This window comes from Microcaecilia unicolor, chromosome 8 (assembly GCF_901765095.1).
Source record: "Microcaecilia unicolor chromosome 8, aMicUni1.1, whole genome shotgun sequence".
Classification (NCBI taxonomy): domain Eukaryota; kingdom Metazoa; phylum Chordata; class Amphibia; order Gymnophiona; family Siphonopidae; genus Microcaecilia; species Microcaecilia unicolor.
Genome location: NC_044038.1, coordinates 65,853,338 through 65,873,554, shown reverse-complemented (window position 1 = coordinate 65,873,554; position 20,217 = coordinate 65,853,338). Strand labels below are relative to the sequence as shown.

The window sequence follows — 20,217 nt, the reverse complement described above, 5'->3', positions numbered from 1 at the left end:
CGTGTTAGTCCACTCTTAAGGTTATCAATAGAAATCAAACAAAATAAAACATGGAAAAGAAAATAAGATGATACCTTTTTTATTGGACATAACGTAATACATTTCTTGATTAGCTTTCGAAGGTTGAGTCACATAATGGAAACGGACACCAACACTTACAGAGACTCGCACACCTGACTTAATCAGTGTTTCATCTCCATGCGAACTCCTGTTTTCTTTGGGCATAGAGTCATGGCCAAGACCTGCAGAGTCCCTCAGCTCTGGTGGTGTGCAGGACAAGATGTATCACCTCGCACACTGACCTGGCTGGCTGTGCATTGCCCTCCTGACTCCCTTTTATTGCCCAAGACTCCATCATGTAAGCAGTTCCTTTTCCCATTATGACCAGGAGTCCTATTTAAACAAAGCTTGTTTGATAAGCATTATATCCTTCAGAAGCTGCTACTCCAGGAGTCAAAATAGCATGAAATTTAATTTTACGCCTATTTGGTCAAGCTTAAGTCGAGCTACCTTCAGAGAGAGATAAGCAACCTGTGCTGGAGTGTGCTATGCCAGGCCAGCATCTGGGACTAGGCCTTTAATCACTTATGGGACAGGAATAGCACTTCAGAATCCCCTGGCACAGCGAAGGCTGCCTTCCGCCCTCCCTGCCTCCCCCTCTCTCATGTTCCCTGGTTGCTTGGTGCTAAAACAAACCAGAGTTCTGTTTGCTGAGTGTACTATTACAATACCGCTGTCAATATTTGTCAGCCATCAGCTCTGAGCTCTTCCATAAATACATCAACAGCCGTCCCCAGGTGGAGAAAGGACAGCAAGTCTCAGGTACCTGCACACAGGTAAGCACAGATCTCAGCAGCACGTTTACTATATCTTTCATTATCCCTCAGAATGCAGCAGAAGCAACCAGCTTGCCCATTTGGTCATTACTGCTATTTCATGCCTTCACTTTTGCAGATTTTGGTTGCTGAGATATATATTTTTGGATGCTGCAGACCCTTTTGTAGAAGGCTGATGACTTGGAAGCCCATAAATTCAAATTTGTGGGTCCCTTTTACTAAGCTGCAGTAAAAGGGGGGCCTTCATTGGCGTTAGTGTGTGTGGGGGGGGGGGGGTTTGTTACATTTGTACCCTGCACTTTCCCACTCATAGCAGGTTCAATGTGTCTTACATATTATATACAGGTACTTATTTGTACCTGGGGCAATGGAGGGTTAAGTGACTTGCCCAGAGTCACAAGGAGCTGCCTGTGCCTGCAGTGGGAATCAAACCCAGTTCCCCAGGACCAAAGTCCACCACACTAACCACTAGGCCACTCCTCCACTTGACATGCGCTGAGGCTCCCTTTTGTGGCAGTGGGTAAAAGGCTGCCATTTTCTTTTCTAGAAATGACTGTGAGGTAAGTGAATCCCTTGCCATGCAGCCATTTCAGGGGGGGGGGGGAAGAGCAGGTGGCTGTAAGTGATCCTGCGCCAACCTGGCAGCAACTGGGCAGCACGTGGCAATGTCTGATTACCACCAAATAAACACCAGTGATACAAAAATATTTTGTAGCGCTAGAAATGGCGCACTGTGGGTGGGAAGTACCGCCAGGCTGCCGAGGTAGCCTGGCGGCACCTCCGGATCAGTGAGTGGTAAGCCCATGTTAGGCGTACCGCCACATAGTAAAAGACCCCCTAACTTTGGCAATCAACTGGTCAATTCTCATCTGTACTATTCTGTTCTCCCATTTCACATGTCTTTCCAATTATATGAGGAAGATTTGAATGTGCCACACATCTTTTGTCTGAGGCACTACCTAAGTATGAGAGACACTGCATTCAGGATGTGATCACTGGCCCTAGCTGTCTGCTTATTCTGATGCATTTACACCCATGTAACTCCCTATAACTATACCACCGGAGGAATACCAGAAGCTGTTCTGTGTGGTGAGAGCAACAGAGCATAAGAATATTGCACAGAGAATGCATTGGTGCTATTTCACATACCTGTACGTGGCTTTTTCTTTCATTTATCTTCGCAGGCATTGAAAGTATTTGTTTAATAGAAAAGGAAAGTTCACAGACTTCCGTGAACAGTGGATTTGTAATTGCAGATCCAATTTCTGATTCTAAAGTTAGATTGTTCATAACATCACCTCATCTGATTTTAGCTCTACCCCTGACTCCTGTGGACTTTGAGGTCTTCTTTTATTTTTGTCTTTTATGTATTTTAAAAGAGGTTTTTACACATTTTGCAATAAAAGATGTTCACTATTTTTTTTTTCAAAAAACCTAATCTGTGTGCAATAGAACCTTATTATACAAATAATTTTTCAATATCAAAGATAAATTGCCCGGACAAAATTTGAGTGTTTCACTGAGATCTTTTCTCCACGTAATTAAATAATGGTTATTTATCTTTGATATTCAAAAAATTATTTGTTTAATAAGGGTCCCTTTAACTAAGCAGCAGGAGGGTTAACTCATGGGTAGTGCACGCCAGAGCGACCCTACCACCAGGGTAGCGCAGGTGCCTAGTGGTACTTCTGAAGTTAGCGCTCACTGTTTCCCTCAGTAGAAAATAATTTTCTATTTTCTACCGTGAAGGTTGTTCCTGGCAGTGCGGACCACATTGCCGCACGCTGCCTGATTACCACACAAGTGGCGCATGAGCCCTTACCACCAAGCAAATAGCTGGTGGTAAGGGCTCAGGCAGCAAATAGCTGTGTGCTACTTTTAATATTAGTGCACTGTCATTTACTGCCCCATTAAAAAAAAAAGGCCTTGTTATCTACCACAGTAAAAATGGCCCTGCGCATGCTAATTTCATGCGTCCAAACTAGTGCAGGATACTTATTACCACAGCTTAGTAAAAGGGCCCTAAAGTTGTTGTTTTTTTTTAATTACTTTGTTTAGCCACCCTCTCTTTTTAGAAGTCAGAGCTGGAGCACTCCTCTCTGCTTTTCCAACTTCTACATTCATACTTTTATGTGCATGTTTGTGATGCCTGCCTGGCATTCTGATGAAGATTTTCACTTCAGTTATCTGTGCTGTATTCATTCTTACACACAAAGGACCAGTGATGACCAAGGAGAGGAGAAAAATAAACAAACAACACCTCCAGCTTCCATTATGGTTGAAAAGCTTTATGCTGGTGTTTCCTACATTATATTAAATTTTTGATTATAATTTCATCTTTTAAAATTTGTTTACATATTATTTAATATTTCTGTGTTTATATAGTTCCCTTATATGTATTAGTATATTGTGGATGTGTGTATATATATATAATTGTGATGACACTGGAATAAAGCTTTGCAACCACGGTTGCTTCTGGAGTTTTTTGTCCTCTCCTTGGTTGTCACTGCTCCTTTGTATGTGTATTTATCAGTGGGGACCAGTCCTCTTTTCTTTTCATCTCCTGTATACATGTTTGACATATGTTAGCGTGATGCCTACATGGGGCTCTGATTAATATCTGCTCTTCATGCTTCATGTGTGTCACTGTGACTATTGCTTGTGTACCCGATGAAGAGCTGGTCATCAGCTATCTGTGCTGTCTTCATGCTTTACTTATATCAATATGATGCCTACAAGGGCGTATCTATATCCCATTTGTTTCTCCATCTCAACACTTTAAAGATGGGCTTTACATGACATTGCTGTGATTGGCCCCAGGAGTAATTACATTAAAGGGCTCATATTCAAGAAAGAAAAACATCTAAAATGTGGTACAAAGTGGCATTTGGAGGTTTTATTTGCCAAAATGTCCAAATCGCTATTCTCAAAACACATTTTTAAAACATTGAGGCATTGGGGAAGACCAGCATAGATAATATTGCAATAGTCTAGCCAAGAGATAAGTAAAGTTTACAGGAGAGCCATTTGGGATGAGAAAAATCTTAAATGTGTGTTTGTGAGAGATGGGGTTGCCATTTTACTCCATGTCATAAAGGGCTGGTTAGTCTAGTTCTGGTTTTATCCTTTGCATGAATTTTATTGTTCTGGTTTTCTTGGGAAACTCAGTGGGACAATTTGAACTTCAACAGGGTAGAAACAGGATTGTATTAGCCTGTTGTGGCAATCTTAATGCATCACAACAGAGATAAGTATATGTGTGTGCATCTGTGTTTGAGAGATAAGTATGTTTGCACAAAATTGTGTGTATGTATGATAGAGATGGTGTGCAACAGTTGACGTGTGTGTGTGTGTGTGTGTGTGTGTGTGTGTGTGTGTGTGTGTGTGTGTGTGAAACAGAAATAAGTATGTGCAGAAGATGGTGTGCGTATGAGAGAGAATATTGTGTATATGTGACAAAGATGCATATAAGATAATGTACAAGTGTGACAGAGGGCTTGCAATTTGCACTGTAGCTTAGCTATTTGCACTGATACTCCAGTATTATGTCTCAATCCTAAGCTTTTCCACTGCAGATGAAAGAATGAACGGTGACCAACAGCAGGTTGCTCCTGAAAGCTGTCTCTGAATCCTACCAAGAGATGCCCTTTCTAGGCATTCTTAATACATGCAACTTCTAAAGCACTTAGCTGCAGTAAAAAGGGCCCTGCGCTAACGGCTTACTGCGTGGCCATGCGAGGGAGAGCACTTACCGCCGCCCATTGAGCTGGCAGTAAGGGCTCCCACACTAAACCAGCGGTAACCAGGTAACACACAGCACTGCCCAATTACTGCCAGGTTAGCGCCACACTAAAAATTATAGCCCTATTTTCTCCAGCGCAGGAAATGCATTCGCTGGGGCCTGGAACTACAACCAGCACCCATGTGGGGCAGGCGGTAGCACTAGATTAGCGTGTGGTAAGCCCACATAGGGCTTACCGCCACTTTATAAAAGGGCTCCTAAGTATACATGGAACTTGCCTGAGGTTATTTTGACAGAGGGACTCAGAGAACAAGGTCCCAGGGTCTACTGCACTCTTCTTCCAGAGCTATTCAACTGCCTAATGCAAGAAGGGCAATAGTAGAGATACACTTCTGCCTATAACACTGCTCTCTTTCTTCCCGCAGTCTACACTCTCTTCCTTCCCGTGCATAAGCTGCAAGAAGCAATGGCTGCTGGGTTGATTGGGAACCGTGCAGAGCTCCAACTGGCCTCCTCCTTCCAGCACACTTTCCTTGTCCAAGACACAGACTTCCAGTATACCTCTGAAGAAGAGGAAGACGACGAAGGGGAGGAGACAGAATCAGAAGGCAGCTCCTCTTGCCAAGACTTGGAGGTAGATGGCTATTTGCCTGACTATGGGCAGAATGGTGCCGAGATGACTCTGCAGTTGCTGAGGTTTGCCGAACTTATCAGCTGTGACATCCAAAGGTACTTTGGAAAAAAGACAAAGGAGGAAGATCCTGACTCCTGCAACATCTATGAGGACCACATGTCATGCAGAAAGTCAGGGCGGGAGATGTATTTTGTGGACTTGGTACGCATCTCACAAAACGGGGATGGGGAAGATGAAGACCAGAGCGACCCACTTCCGGGCTGTGTGGAGCTGGACTGTCAGACGCTGAAGTCTGTCTGTAGCAAGGACGGAACCCAGAAGTTGGGCCCTCTAGCTGAGCTCTTTGAGTATGGCTTGCACAGGTATGTCAGGCAAGGGGTCTGCAATAGCAAGGATGGCTGGAAGCACCAACTGGGCAGGAAGTATGCCCACGTGGTCCCCATGCATCAGAGGAAGCTACCGCTCTCCTTCTGGAAAGAACCTTCCCCAGTCAAATCCTCCATTATGAACACAAACACGCCCGACTTCAGTGACCTCCTGGCCAACTGGACATCAGAAACTAATCCTGAGCTCATGAGTGGAAACAGAGAGGCAAGCAGTGACACAAGTCATCAGGCCCAGGGAGAGGGGCATTTCCATGGAGTGTCAGCTGTTTGGACACTGCTGCAGTAGGTGGACACCTAGGAGAGAGACATTTTCATGGAGTGTAACCTCTCAGAACACACATGTACTGGACGAGGCCTTGTGTGAGAAACATTAACACAGAGTGTAAGTTCTCAAGACACACCTGCACAGGGCAGAGACCTGCGAGTGAAGCATTTCTAGAGGGTGGGAACTCACAGACACCAAGCAGGAGCATGAAAAAAATGTATTTCTATGGAGTGTAAATTCTCAGAACATAGCTGCAGCCAATGGGACTCTGACTCTGTCAGTAATGCAATAACATCACTGCAGCAAAACCGGGTGCACGGAAGACAGTGTATATGACGCAGCACACTTCAACACAAAAGCATCACTAGGGATGCACACAAAGAGACAAGCAGAGGGGCCCAAGTAGCGTTGCCACTTCATCTCAGCTCAACTTCATCTGGTCTTGGTTTTGACCCATTGTCCATATGCAGTTGTAATTCTGACTTCTATCAGAAATCAATGAGAAAATCAGAACTACAACTCCCTGCATGCAGTGGGGCAAGAACAAAGACTGGATTGGTTTGTTTGGTTGAGCTGAGCTATGAATCCTAAGCCAGCACCTGAGACAAGGACCACCTGTCCCACTAAGTTTAAAAGCCTGCCCAGTAAGAGAAGGGCTGAGCAGGTCCTGTGCCCACTTTCAGAAGGGAGAAAGCTGCATTAGTTAGACTAGAAATTGTGGGGTCAATATTTAAAGTGTTTTAAGTGGCCAGGAGAGGCTCCTGGCTGTTTAAATCACTTGTCTGGTGCTAAATGCGGATATTCAGCAGCACCTACCTGAATAGTGACGCTAAACATCTGTGGTTACCACTTAAGCCAAAAACCAGCTAATTTGTGGGCAGTCTGGGGGCAAAGTCGGCATTTATGTGGTTGAGTGTCGACATTCAGTGTTAAACCACATAAATAGGGCTGCATAAGATGCAGTCATATCTTTATATGATTCACCTTGTGCAGTTAAGTGCTGAATATTGCATTTAACCTCATAAATATTAGCTAGCCACATATGTCCAGATATTCAAGGCTGATGCCTGGATATGGAGAAAAAGCTGGCAGCAGCCAGAAAAACACTGACCTCTACTGGCTGAATATCAACCCCTGTATTTCTTGCATCTGGGGCTGGGACTGCCTTGGGGAAAGACTTCGTGACTTGAGGCTAAGATTGAAAGACAGGAAGCATCAGACCTGTAGAGCACAAATTCTGGGAAACAATAATACTGAGCAGCACTAGACACAGAGTCCTGCAATAAATGACTGATGGGGTTATAGAACCTCACAGTCTGAGCAGGAGCACGAGGAGCTTAAGTCAGGGGTTCTCAAGTTAGTCCTTAGGGCACACCAGCCAGTGAGATTTTCAGGATATCCATAACAACTATGCAGCTAAGCACAAAATGCCTAGACACCCACCTGGGGTTACCCCACGGCCACTTAGAAGGTCTATCCCCAGAACAGCTCCGGTCCGCCTGCACCTGCTGCTTGTGCTCTACACTAGCACCCTCCTCCCACCGCCTGGGTCACAACTGCCTCTGTGCGAACCTCCTGCTCTCAAATTATTCCCAGTGATTTCTGGATTACTAGAGCCACGCTACTAGTGGTCCTACAGTTCCCAGACAGCACTCACAGACCGAACACACAAACCATCAGGATTCTTTATCAGTCCAGACAGGCAGAGTCAACAAACTAAACAGGTTTATTGTCACACTGGAACAATGAACAAAAAAAGTGCAATTAGCAAACAATAACAGGTAACTGAATTATGGATCAATTATAATGCTAACTAAACATTTGCTTACTTCCTAGAAAGTACCTGGGGAGATCAGGGCATATAATTCACAGTCTCAGCAAAAAGATCTGTGTCTTTTTTTCTCTTGGGCTAAGATTGAAGCAACAGCCAGTACTACTGGGTAATTTTTCAAACTCCAGGCCAATCAGAGCCCAGTCAACAAGTTTTAAAAGTATACTGCTGCTTGTTTCATGCTTGTGTTAAAAAAAAGAACATTCAGTTCCCTATAACAGCTTTACAGCAAAGAAACACCACCTGCTGGCCAAATACACTTCAGGACATAATTAAAACAGGAAAATATCTAATACATTTTACAGGCTTAAAACACACTGTTTCTTCACAAGCTAGATTTGCATACCAAGTACATAGAAATCTAGCTCATGTATATGCATTGTGGATATCCTGAAAACCTGACTGGCTGAACCCCTGCTTTAGTCTCATACTGCTGTTGCATCTTAGAGCAGCTTTCCCCATAGGCTGAAAAGTCTATGCTTGCATTAGCCCCCGAGTTTTCAATTTATTTATTTATTTTTGCTTAATCAGGACTGTTGGGGACACCAAGCAAAACCATATTTCCAGACACATAATCAGTACACAGCACTCCGGTACAGACAGTCTGGTCACATTCTTCTGTCATACATGTTGATAGTATGTATGGGAATACATAAACCTGAATCCTGTAATATCTAATATTAATATAAAGAAAATGGGACAAAAAAATCACTCTAGTATATGCTCTATTGCAGTAGTTCTCAAACCTGGTCTTGGAGGCACCTCAGCCAGTCAGGTTTTCAGGATACCCACAGTGAATATTCATGAAAGATGAATGCAGTGCATCCACTGCATGCAAATCTATCTCATGAATATTCATTGTGGATATAATGAAAACCTGACTGACTGGGGTGCCTCCAGGATCAGGTTTGGGAACCACTGCTCTACTGTGTTATATATTCAGCTCAGTATACAATTGTTAGTATTCCACCTGAGAACTTGTGCTCTTGTTCCTATCTACCTATATGTTGTGAAATGTGCTTATTCTCTGTGTCTCTGGAACGCTATATACAATAAACCTGGGTTTAATCTCTCATCATCACCTCCCTTCATTCATTGTTAAAAATGCGTAGGGAGAGGTCTTTCAGTGCATCTAGTTTGTGTATGTCTCAGAGAATGCTATGAGGGTGATTTTAGAACACAGCACCTAATCTTGCAGCGATTCTGATAGGCAAAATATGCTCCAATGTGCCCATCTTCCAAACTTACCTCCCTAAAAGCTGCTACGCAAAGTTACATCTCCAGGCACATGTCGAGAAGAATCAGCACTTCTGCATGTATTTTAAAGATATACACAGAAGCACTGATCCTGTCCCCGCTCTGCCCCTTCTTCCCTGCTGGGAACACCAACACATATTTCACATAAACTAGGCATGGTGTTTGCATAGTACACACTTGTTATGCATGTATAATGAGTGGATGAGTAGCCTAATAGTTAGTGTAGTGGCCAGGAATCCAGGTTCAATTCCCACTGAAGTTCCTTGTGACCTGGGTAAGTCATTGCCCCAGGTACCAAAAAATGTCTTAGATTGTGAGCCCACTAGGGATAGAAAAAGTACCTGTATATAATATGTAAACTGCATTAATCATAAGTACATAAGTATTGCCACACTGGGACAGACCAAGGGTCCATCAAGCCCAGCATCCTGTCTCCAACAGTAGCCAATCCAGGTCACAAATACCTGGCAAGATCTTGAAAAAGTTCAATATATTTTATGCTGCTTATCACAGAAATAAGCAGTGGATTTTCCCCAAGTTAATTTAATAATGGTCTATGGGCTTTTCCTTTAGGAAGCTGTCCAGACCTTTTTTAAACTCCGCTAAGCTAACCGCCTTTACCACATTCTCTGGCAACGAATTCCAGAGTTTAATTCCACGTTGAGTAAAGAAATATTTTCTCCAATTCGTATTAAATTTACTACTTTGTAACTTCATCGCATGCCCCCTAGTCCTAGTATTTTTGGAAAGAATAAACAAACGATTCACGTCTACCCATTCCACTCCACTCATTATTTTATACACCTCTATCATATCTCCCCTCAGCCGTCTTTTCTCCAAGCTGATGAGCCCTAGATGCTTCAGTCTTTCCTGATAGGGAAGTCGTCCCATCCCCTTTATCATTTTTGTCGCCCTTCTCTGTACCTTTTCTAATTGCACTATATCTTTTTTGAGATACGGTGACCAGAATTCAAGACAATATTCAAGGTGCGGTCGCACCATGGACCAATACAAAGGCATTATAACGTCCTCACTTTTGTTTTCCATTCCTTTCCTAATAATACCTAACATTCTATTTGCTTTCTTAGCTGCCACCGCACACTGAGCAGAGGGTTTCAACGTATCATCAAGAACGACGCCGAGATCCCTTTCTTGGTCCGTGACTTCGAACGTGGAACCTTGCATGACATAGCTATAATTCAGGTTCCTCTTTCCCACAGGCATCACTTTGCACTTGTTCACATTAAACGTCATCTGCCATTTAGACGCCCAGTCTCGTAAAGTCCTAATGTTTAGTGCAGTGAGGTGAGAACCAGAGGAACTGGGCTGAATTCCCACTGCAGCTCCCTGTGACCCCAGCAAGGTAATCAACCCTCCAATTCCTCTGGTAAAAAGAAAAAGATTGTGAGCCCACTAGAGACAGCGAAAGCACCTGTATATCAGCAGAGATACCAACTTACCCAGGTCCAGGCGGGAGATTTTTGGGACAATCCAAGATTACTGATCACCCTATCCTAGAGCATCATGGGACTTGCAGTACTGATTTCAATGGGCTTGATCAGATCAGACACTACAAATCCCCCACACTGCTTTGGGATGTAAGTTCAAAACCAGGAGAGCCTGGAACTGGGTATATCTGACACAGAAAGGTAGTATATCAAATTCCTTCCTATTTTTCTTCTTCCAGGCGATCCATCCCCAACAGTGTCTCTATTGTCTTTCCCACTTCCTTCCATTTCCCACTCATACCAGGTTCAATGCGGCTTACATATTATATACAGGTACTTATTTGCACCTGGGGCAATGGAGGGTTAAGTGATTTGCCCAGAGTCACAAGGAGCTGCCTGTGCCTGTAGTGGGAATTGAACCCAGTTCCCCAGGACCAAAGTCCACCACACTAACCACTAGGCCACTCCTCCACTCCACTAAATATGAATAAATAAAAAATAAAAAAGAACTTACTTCAGCATACCTTCTACAACACAGCCCTGATTCTCCTGGGAACATCAAGCTCAGGTGTTAGGTGCACAGCTGCCAAGTTACCTATTCCAGGAGGGAGAATTTTTGGTCGATCTGCAGCACTGATTTCAATGGATAGAATCATGGACTACAAGTCCCACACTGCTTTGGGATGTAAGTTTAAAACCAGGACCAGCCAAGAAGTCTCCCTCCTGGAATGGGTAACTTAGTAGCTCTGTAGGTGCCACCTAACATTTTTCTTGAGAAGTGTAGAAACTGATACCTTGCTGGAACTCAGATCGACCTGTTCCCACTGCTGTTCACTTAGTTCCTCTTTTACCAATCTGCGCTAGCAATTCCCATGTGGCGAAGCTGACGAAGCCCACTGTCGGCATTGCCGTGCCAGGAATCACTAGTGCAGTTCAGTAAACGAGGCCCTTATTTTTTCCCTAACATCCACTTCTACACCTTCCATGAATCCAAATCTCACAAAGTCAGTGCAAATAGTATAAATGGCACTTATCTGTTATCCAGTGCAATGAAGTCACTTAGTGAGAATCCAGCGCTGCAAAAGGAGTTACACAAATACTTCATAGAGCTTCACACTGTGCCAACAAGCTGCCGCGTTCTCGGGCAGAACTGGATTTTCACTAAGGGCCTCTTTTACTAAACCACGCTAGCAATTCCTGCATGGCAAATGAGATGAAGCTCATTCAGTTCCAGTGGGTTTCTTCTCAATTGCCACGCTGGGAATTGCTAGCGCACTTTAGTAAAAGAGGCCCTAAGTTAATTCATCGCATTGGATAACAATATTTGCATTGTTTCTATGATTAATTCAGTGAGTAAAGACTAATATAATAAAATTAAAAAAATATAAAAATAAAACTATAAACATTTCATGAAAAAACTTTCACTTTATGAACTCTTGGAGTTTTGTTTTTTTTTAGGACCTATGATGGCGGAATGTGTGGAATTAAGATACATTCCAATTCCTACAATATACTGAGATACTTTTACTCCACAATTTGTTGTAATGAGTGAAGATTCAGGGATATTAGGATGATTATTTTCATTTTTAACCTTATATTCTCACAACATCTACCAACTCCTAAGTAGTGGTTTAACATCTCATTACACAGAAGTCCAAGCCCTGTCCTATCAATGTTTTGACTATGATAAAGGGGATGGGAGGACTTCCCTATTAGGAAAGGCTGAAACGTCTAGGGCTCTTCAGCTTGGAGAAGAGACGACTGAGGGGAGATATGATAGAGGTCCATAAAATAATGAGTGGAGTGGAACGGGTAGACGTGAATTATTTGTTTACTCTTTCCAAAAATACTAGGGGGCATGCGATGAAGCTACAAAGTAGTAAATTTAATACAAATCAGAGAAAAGTTTTCTTCACTCAACATGTAATTAAACTGTAGAATTTGTTGCCAGAGAATGTGATAAAGGCAGTTAGCTTAGCAGGGTTTAAAACTGGTCTGGACGGCTTCCTAAAGGAAAAGTCCATAGACCATTATTAAATTGACTTGGGAAAATCCACTGCTTATTTCTGGGATAAGCAGCATAAAATGTATTGAACTTTTCTGGGATCTTGCCAGGTATTTGTGACCTGGATTGGCCACTGTTGGAAACAGGATGCTGGGCTTGATGGACCTTTGGTATGTCCCAGTGTGGCAATACATATGTACAGAAATAGCATGTTTTCATTTTACAACCTCAGCTCTCGCAAAACAATTTTTAAGTGGGGTGGGGAGAAATTACTTAGATAATTCAGTCAGTCTTTTACAAAGCTGGCGATTCCCACGCTTCAAATGAGAGGAAGCCCATAGGAATTGAATGGGCTTCCTCTCATTTGCCACACATGAACCTAGAGGATCTCACCCTGTTTTATATCTCCTCTCAATTTACTTTGGTCAAGTCTGCAGTGATAGCCTTTGGCCAGTGACCTACACCAGAGCTCCTTCTGGAATCCTGCCATTGCAGTCTCTAAACACCCCATCCCCCCGGTCTATGATTGCTTATACCCCAGGGAATTATGCACTGAAAATTTCAGAGTTATGCAAAATTATGTAAAAGTAAATAGTTTTAATTTTAACACAATTTGTAACAATTTTGAGAATGTGTGCATAGTGAATGATTCATTGCAGTGTGAGTGGATAGGGTGAGTGACTAATGGGTATGATGTGTCTGATTGAGTAGTGTATGCTTGTGAGACTTGAGCAACTGGGTTCAATGTATTCGAGTGTGGGGGGGGGGGGGTATCTTCAGGTTTGTAGTAGGGGACTTTTGTGCTTTTCCATGGCTGATGAAAAAAGGGTAGCAGGTAGAAGGTAAGTTGTAGACAGGGGCATTTTTGGATGGGGATGTCTAAAGGTATGTAGCTTGTGTGTTTGTGGTCTGTAAATGATTGACTGGATGGGTATATTGTGTGGATTTAGCTGCATGTGTGCGACATAGTGTTTGTTATTTCTTGGCAGTCATCCTCTTCTTTCCCCCTCATCTCACTACCTCTCGCCCCCTTCCCTGCCCCCTGCTATGGTTCCTTCCTTCCACTACCTTGCCACTGTAAAAGATTTTGATCTGCTGCCATTCTCCTCCCCCCCCCCCCCCCAATCAGCTATCCTTCCTTCCCCATTAAATTCCCCTAGCTCTTATCAGGTGTTCCCTTTCTCCATCTGGGAACTTTCTTTTGCCCCTTCCCCTCTTCCTCAAGCATCTCCATTCTCTTCCTCTTCCCCTTGCCCTTTCCTCTCCATTAGGTGCTACCTTTCCCTATCTGGGAATCCACTTCTGTCCCTCCTCTTCCCTTCCTCAATAAGCGTCTCTATTCTCTCTCCTTCCCTCAACCCCACTCCCCATTTGACTCTTTTCTCCTCCAACAGACTCCTCCCCTCAAAACATTTCCAGAATTCTTTCCCTCCTTCTCTATGATCAGGTCTCCTTTTCCTCCCAAGTCAGACATATCATGCAGGCATGTCTGGCTGCTTTCCCCTGCAGGTCTTCTCCAAAGGCCAGAAGAATATAGCAATCCTCCCACACTACTTTCCCTCCTCTAAGTTGACAGTGCAGTGAGTTGGAGCAAAGGCAAGCCCAGTGTGCAATGTCTCTGTCAAGCTCCACCAAGTCTCTAACTGCCTCTGCCTGAATGATTGGGCTGATCCCTCCATAAACAACAAGTGGGAGCATTCAGCACACTGGCTTTCGATGACTGCTCGCCCTCCACATGGCATCAGACTACAGTACCCTTTTCTGTTGAGCCCTGCTGTGTAAATTATTCAGGATTCGGTGACTATGTGCATACTTATTAATTATGCAGAAAATTGTGCACACACATAATTCCCCGGGATGCAATTGCTTCCTCTGCAGCATCTCTGCTATGGATATAATCAAACCCCCTCATGCCACAGTCTTCTGTATACGTGATGTTCTGTTAGATGAAAAGACTGGCATTAAGAATTTGGGAGCCTGGTTAGATAAATATTTATCAGTAGTACAGACTGCATTTGCAAACCTTAGAGATTATTGCACAGATTATGTTCCCTTCTTGATAGAGATCTTGCCCTTTTAAGCATGTTTATGTAATGTCCAGAACTGACTATTGTAATGCTTAAATCACAGCTTACCAGGATACCAGTTGAAAAGACTGAAGTGCAGCATGATTATTAATGAATTAGAAAGCTTTTGAAAATGTTACACCACTTTTAGCTGAACTGCATTGTCTGCCAATTGAACAACGCATTCGCTTTAAGTTACCACGGGGGCTCATTTTCGAAAGAGAAAAACATCCAAAATTGTCATAAAGCACCATTTGGATGGATTTCTTCTCAAAATGTCTAAATTGATATTTTCGAAACCTATTTTGCAAACACTTATCTATGCATTTTGTCTGCAATGCATCCAAATCACAAGGGGGCATGTTGGGGATGTTTCAAAGGTGGCATTCGGGCAGGCTTATGGTGTGCCTAACACTTGGACATTTTACAGCCATAATGGAACAAAATGAAAAAGTCTAGGGTGAAAATTTCAATGTTGTAGTCTAGACCTGTTTTTATAACAAATATGGCACACAAAGGTGCCCTAAATGACCACTGGAGGGAATCAGGGATGACTCCCCTTACTCCCCAGTGGTCACTGACCCCCTCCTACTCCCAAAAATGTGAATAAAAATATTACTCACCAGCCTCTATGACAGCCTCAGATGTTATAGCCAGGTCCAGTAGAGCAGCATGCAAGTCCCCAGAGTAATGCAGTGGTGGGTGCAGTGCACTGTAGCTAGTAATGGACCCAGGCCCATATCTCTCCCTACCTGTTACACTTGTGGTGGAAAGTGTGAGCCCTCCAAAACTCACCAGAAGCCCACTGCACCCACATATAGGTGCCCCCTTCACCCATACGGTGAAGGGGGCACCTATATGTGGATGGACCGTGCAGGTCTTTTTCTGCTGTCATCTACTATGTTACTATAAGGGCTATTATAGTGGTGTACAGTTGGAAGTCGTGGGTTTTGGAGGGCTCAGCAGACAAGATAAGGAAGCAATGGCAAGATGTGTACCTGGGAGTATTTATAAGAAGTCCACAGCAGTTCCCCTTAGGGTGCCCCATTGCTCTCCTGTGATGCCTGGGGGATCACTGTTAAAAATGCTGCCCCTCCTACATCCCAATGGCTTGATTTTCTGTTTTTCACTTGTACTTTTTTTTAAATGGCCTGAAAAACTAAATGCACAGAGCACAAAACCTTATTGCAAATTTTTTTTTGTTTTTTTAAATGATAGCAATTTTGAGGTTTCAAAAATGGCCATATTTCCTATTCGGATTTGGGACGTTTAGTGCAAAATGTCCGAAGTCCGACTTAGACGTCAATATTGAAAATGTCCCTCCACATTTGTTATTTTTGCACTCTACTGTTAGAGGGGCCTTTATATTTACAGGAATTATTAAAGATCTACAAGTCTTTTAGACAACTCAGATCATCTCAACAAGCTCTTCTTGAAATACCAAATAATGTTAAATTGCAAACTACCTGTAAAAGATCCAGTCTTTGGTCCTCTCTACATTAGATTACTGCAATGTGGTCTTTATGGGTCTTCATCAAAAACAATTATAGAGACTACAGGCAGTCTAGAACATTTTTGGGTGGTAGGAGATCTGAACACGTGACACCATATTTGATGCAGTTGCATAGGTTACTACAAGCTAGAATTGAATTGAAGATTTTCATTGTTGTTTTTAAAATTCTGTATGGTCTTAGTGCTAGTTATTTACAAGATTTTGTAATGCTTTACACTCCTTCAAGATGCCTTTGCTCAGTAAATTAAATTTCGCTGCTAAAATGTATCAAGGCCCGCTGTAGGCTGCCATCTACAGAGCAACACTCATTAGTTTGTAAAGGTGTGGAACTATGGAATCTCTTTCCAACTGCTAATAGGAAAATCAAGATTTATATGTTGTTCCGTTGTAATTTGGAAACCTGGCTATTTAGGAAATTCTTGATTGGCACTGTTTGATTTTGCTGTTTTCTGTTTTTCTTGTTTTATATTTTACATTGTATGTTATTCTCTGTTTCACTTTATTTTTGTAATCCATTCTGAACTGAAGGGCTGAGCGGAATGCAAATGCACTGAATTAAAATACAAGGTCCAAAACTATGGAATGTTATACCTTTGGATCTTCATCAGTTGCAATGTTATGGGAAATTTAAGAAATCTTTAAAAACTTTGGTTTTATAGGATGCATTTTTCTTTTAGGATAAAATTTAAATGACCCTTAATAAAATCCAAGCCTGAAAGTGATTTAATTCATGTGTATTTTTAAATTCTTAAATTGTAATTTGCTTCAGGATGTGTTTGATGAGGCAAAAAATCAAATTGTTTAAAGTAACGTGAAAAAGACCTCTGTACACTAAATTTTTCTTAAGACGAGCTGCATATACCTTGCCTGGAGGCAGGAAGACTCAGAAGCAGATAAGGAGCAGATTACCTGGGCAAATGATCCCTGTTTACTTACAGTTAAGCACTGGTAAGGTTTCTTTGGTATCTTGAAAGTCTAATAAAGTTTAAAGAGTAACTCTTGGTTTAGGGATTGATGAACTTCTGGACAGCGGTGACATATGGGACCAAGATATGAGCCAGTAACAGCAACCTGCATACAAGTCTCATAGGCAGGGCCGGTCCTTGGGCGAGGCGACCGCATAGGGCCTCGCGCTCAGGGGGGCCCCACGCGGCGCGCCTGAAGTCGCCCTGCCCCGACCGCCCAAGCTCCAGTCCCCCCGCCCTCTGAATTTATTAGTGGATCGGTGCGATCTGTATGTTCCGTATAAGGAGCGGGGAAGAAGGGAAGAAATACCATTAGTGACCTTTCGACCGGCTGCCTTTCTTGGGGAAGAAACTCCGTCGCCATGGCCGAGCAGCTGTGGGGACGCGGTCCCCCGCCTTGATGGCCTGTAGTCTTTCATCTCACAGCAGCCCGAGGTGTGGGGGAAGCGTGTGACAAGCAACTGGGGATAGTGCGAAACGAGCGGGTGCAGGCCTTCACTGCCATAGGAAGGCTGCGTGCTCGACTGCAGGCTCCAAGATACTGACAGCACGAGCAGGTAAAATTAAAAATATATACACAAGTACAAAAGAGTCTACGGTCTGTACTGTTCATGGCCTCGGCCTGCCGCTTGTTTGTTCATCTGCAACAGCAAAGAAGTTAGCTTTCCTGAGATTCATATTATTGACCTTTAGCGTTCACTTGTGATTTTTGGCAATCGAGGATGCCACATTTCTAAATTTGAAGGCAATTTTAAACCCTAGAATATGCATAATTTTGTGTGGAAAGGTGAATAGCTTTGGGAGGAAGATGGATGGTTCTCAGCTCATGCCTTCATTATTTTGAAAACTTTTTTCTTTCTTTTTTTAGTAAGCTACATTGTACTTATGCTTTTAGTGTTTTGTTTCCGAATTGGTATCAGAATGACATGTAGTTGACTACAGAAAGTATTTATTTATGGCATTGGTTTTGAGTTGTTCTAGTTCTGTGTGTTGGTAAATTTCCATTTTAATTTATAGAAAAGTTAACAAAAGTGGTATTTGATTTGTGTATGGGAGATATGTCCTCTTTATAATCTACAATGAACATTTCTATTAAAGCTGTATCCCAAAGAGTTTTATAGAGACACACACATGCACAAGCCAGCGCAAAAAAAGCTTTTATGTGATGATGGGTAAGTGCACTGCTTTTAGCATAAAGATAATGTTTTGTTCTCCAATGTGGTAAACTAGTCCTATGCAAATTTAAAGCACATAGAACTTGTGCACTAATCAGGGCATGCATATAGGATGCATGCACACGTTTCTGTGCCAAGACAGTATTGTGCCTATGTCTGAGCAAAAGGAAAGTGCATATGCTGGGATAGAAACATGGAGGCCGTCCCGATTAAGGCCTAATGGCCCATTTCAGTCTGTCCATCCACAGCATCCCCTGTTATTCACATGATTAAAGGTTGAGAAAGCAGTGGTGCCTTGCATTAACTTGTCACGAATCCTGTTTCACTTCTAAAACATTCATCTTCCTGTACATAGCAATGTGAGTAAATGACGGGGCAGGGCTAGGGGCGGGGCTAGGATGGGGCCCCACCAAATTGGTCTGCACAGGGCCCCGTACTTGCTAAGACCGGCCCTGCTCATAGGATTCAAGTTTCCAATTTATTTGGTATACCTTGTATTAATAGAAAATATAAACAAACAACCTCACTAGAAAAGAAATGGTGAGTATCCTAATCAGAGGAAAAAGCCTCAGAATAGTAACTAAGCACTCCAATGTGCTTCCCCAGTTCAGTCATCGGCAGAAAAAACCTCCCTTATAGGTACTTAATATAGGACTCAGTTTACTACAGTGAGCTAGCATTTTTAGCACATGCTAACGCTACAGACACCCATATATTCATATGGGTGTCTCTAGCATTAGCATGAACTAAAAATGATAGCGTGCCTACAGCACGGCTTCATAAACAGGACTCATAGTGTGCAAAATACATCAAAATAATCAACTCAACTCCCTTGATTAATGCAGGACATTGAACTTAAAGTGTAGTGCTCTGAATGGTCCATTACTATGCCCTGAAGCAATGGTTTTTCCGCAAAACAAGGCCCTTGGTCAGCTTGAACATCTGAACATTGGTAGCCAACACCACATAGTTCCTGCAGAGATTTTTTTTTTAGCTTTTGAGACATTTAAGCACATTTTGAGGTCTAAAAAATCCTGAGTGGTGTAGAACAGGTACCAGGGGACACTCCAATGAAATTACATGGAAATACTTAAAAAAAAATAGGAGGAAATATTTTTTCACTCAAAGAATAGTTATCTCTGGAACTCCCTACCGGAGGTTGTGGTAGCAGTGGTTAGCAAGTCTAGGTTTGGACAAGATCCTGGAGGAAAAGTGCAAAGTCCGCTATTGAGATACAGTGGGGGAAATAAGTATTTGATCCCTTGCTGATTTTGTAAGTTTGCCCACTGACAAAGACATGAGCAGCCCATAATTGAAGGGTAGGTTATTGGTAACAGTGAGAGATAGCACATCACAAATTAAATCCGGAAAATCACATTGTGGAAAGTATATGAATTTATTTGCATTCTGCAGAGGGAAATAAGTATTTAATCCCTCTGGCAAACAAGACCTAATACTTGGTGGCAAAACCCTTGTTGGCAAGCACAGCGGTCAGACGTCTTCTGTAGTTGATGATGAGGTTTGCACACATGTCAGGAGGAATTTTGGTCCACTCCTCTTTGCAGATCATCTCTAAATCATTAAGAGTTCTGGGCTGTCGCTTGGCAACTCGCAGCTTCAGCTCCCTCCATAAGTTTTCAATGGGATTAAGGTCTGGTGACTGGCTAGGCCACTCCATGACCCTAATGTGCTTCTTCCTGAGCCACTCCTTTGTTGCCTTGGCTGTATGTTTTGGGTCATTGTCATGCTGGAAGACCCAGCCACGACCCATTTTTAAGGCCCTGGCGGAGGGAAGGAGGTTGTCACTCAGAATTGTACGGTACATGGCCCCATCCATTCTCCCATTGATGCGGTGAAGTAGTCCTGTGCCCTTAGCAGAGAAACACCCCCAAACATAACATTTCCACCTCCATGCTTGACAGTGGGGACGGTGTTCTTTGGGTCATAGGCAGCATTTCTCTTCCTCCAAACACGGCGAGTTGAGTTCATGCCAAAGAGCTCAATTTTTGTCTCATCTGACCACAGCACCTTCTCCCAATAACTCTTGGCATCATCCAGGTGTTCACTGGCAAACTTCAGACGGGCCGTCAAATG

At 42.9% G+C, this 20,217-nt stretch overlaps 1 protein-coding gene across 1 annotated transcript; it reads left to right on the top strand.

Moving 5' to 3' along the window:
* Positions 1–818: 818 nt before the first annotated feature.
* LOC115476935 lies at positions 819–6,062 on the top strand. Its single transcript, XM_030213524.1, has 2 exons — positions 819–836; positions 5,004–6,062. The coding sequence occupies exon 2, from the start codon at positions 5,045–5,047 to the stop codon at positions 5,882–5,884; it is 840 nt and encodes a 279-aa protein (XP_030069384.1). The 5' UTR covers positions 819–836; positions 5,004–5,044; the 3' UTR covers positions 5,885–6,062.
* Positions 6,063–20,217: the final 14,155 nt, after the last annotated feature.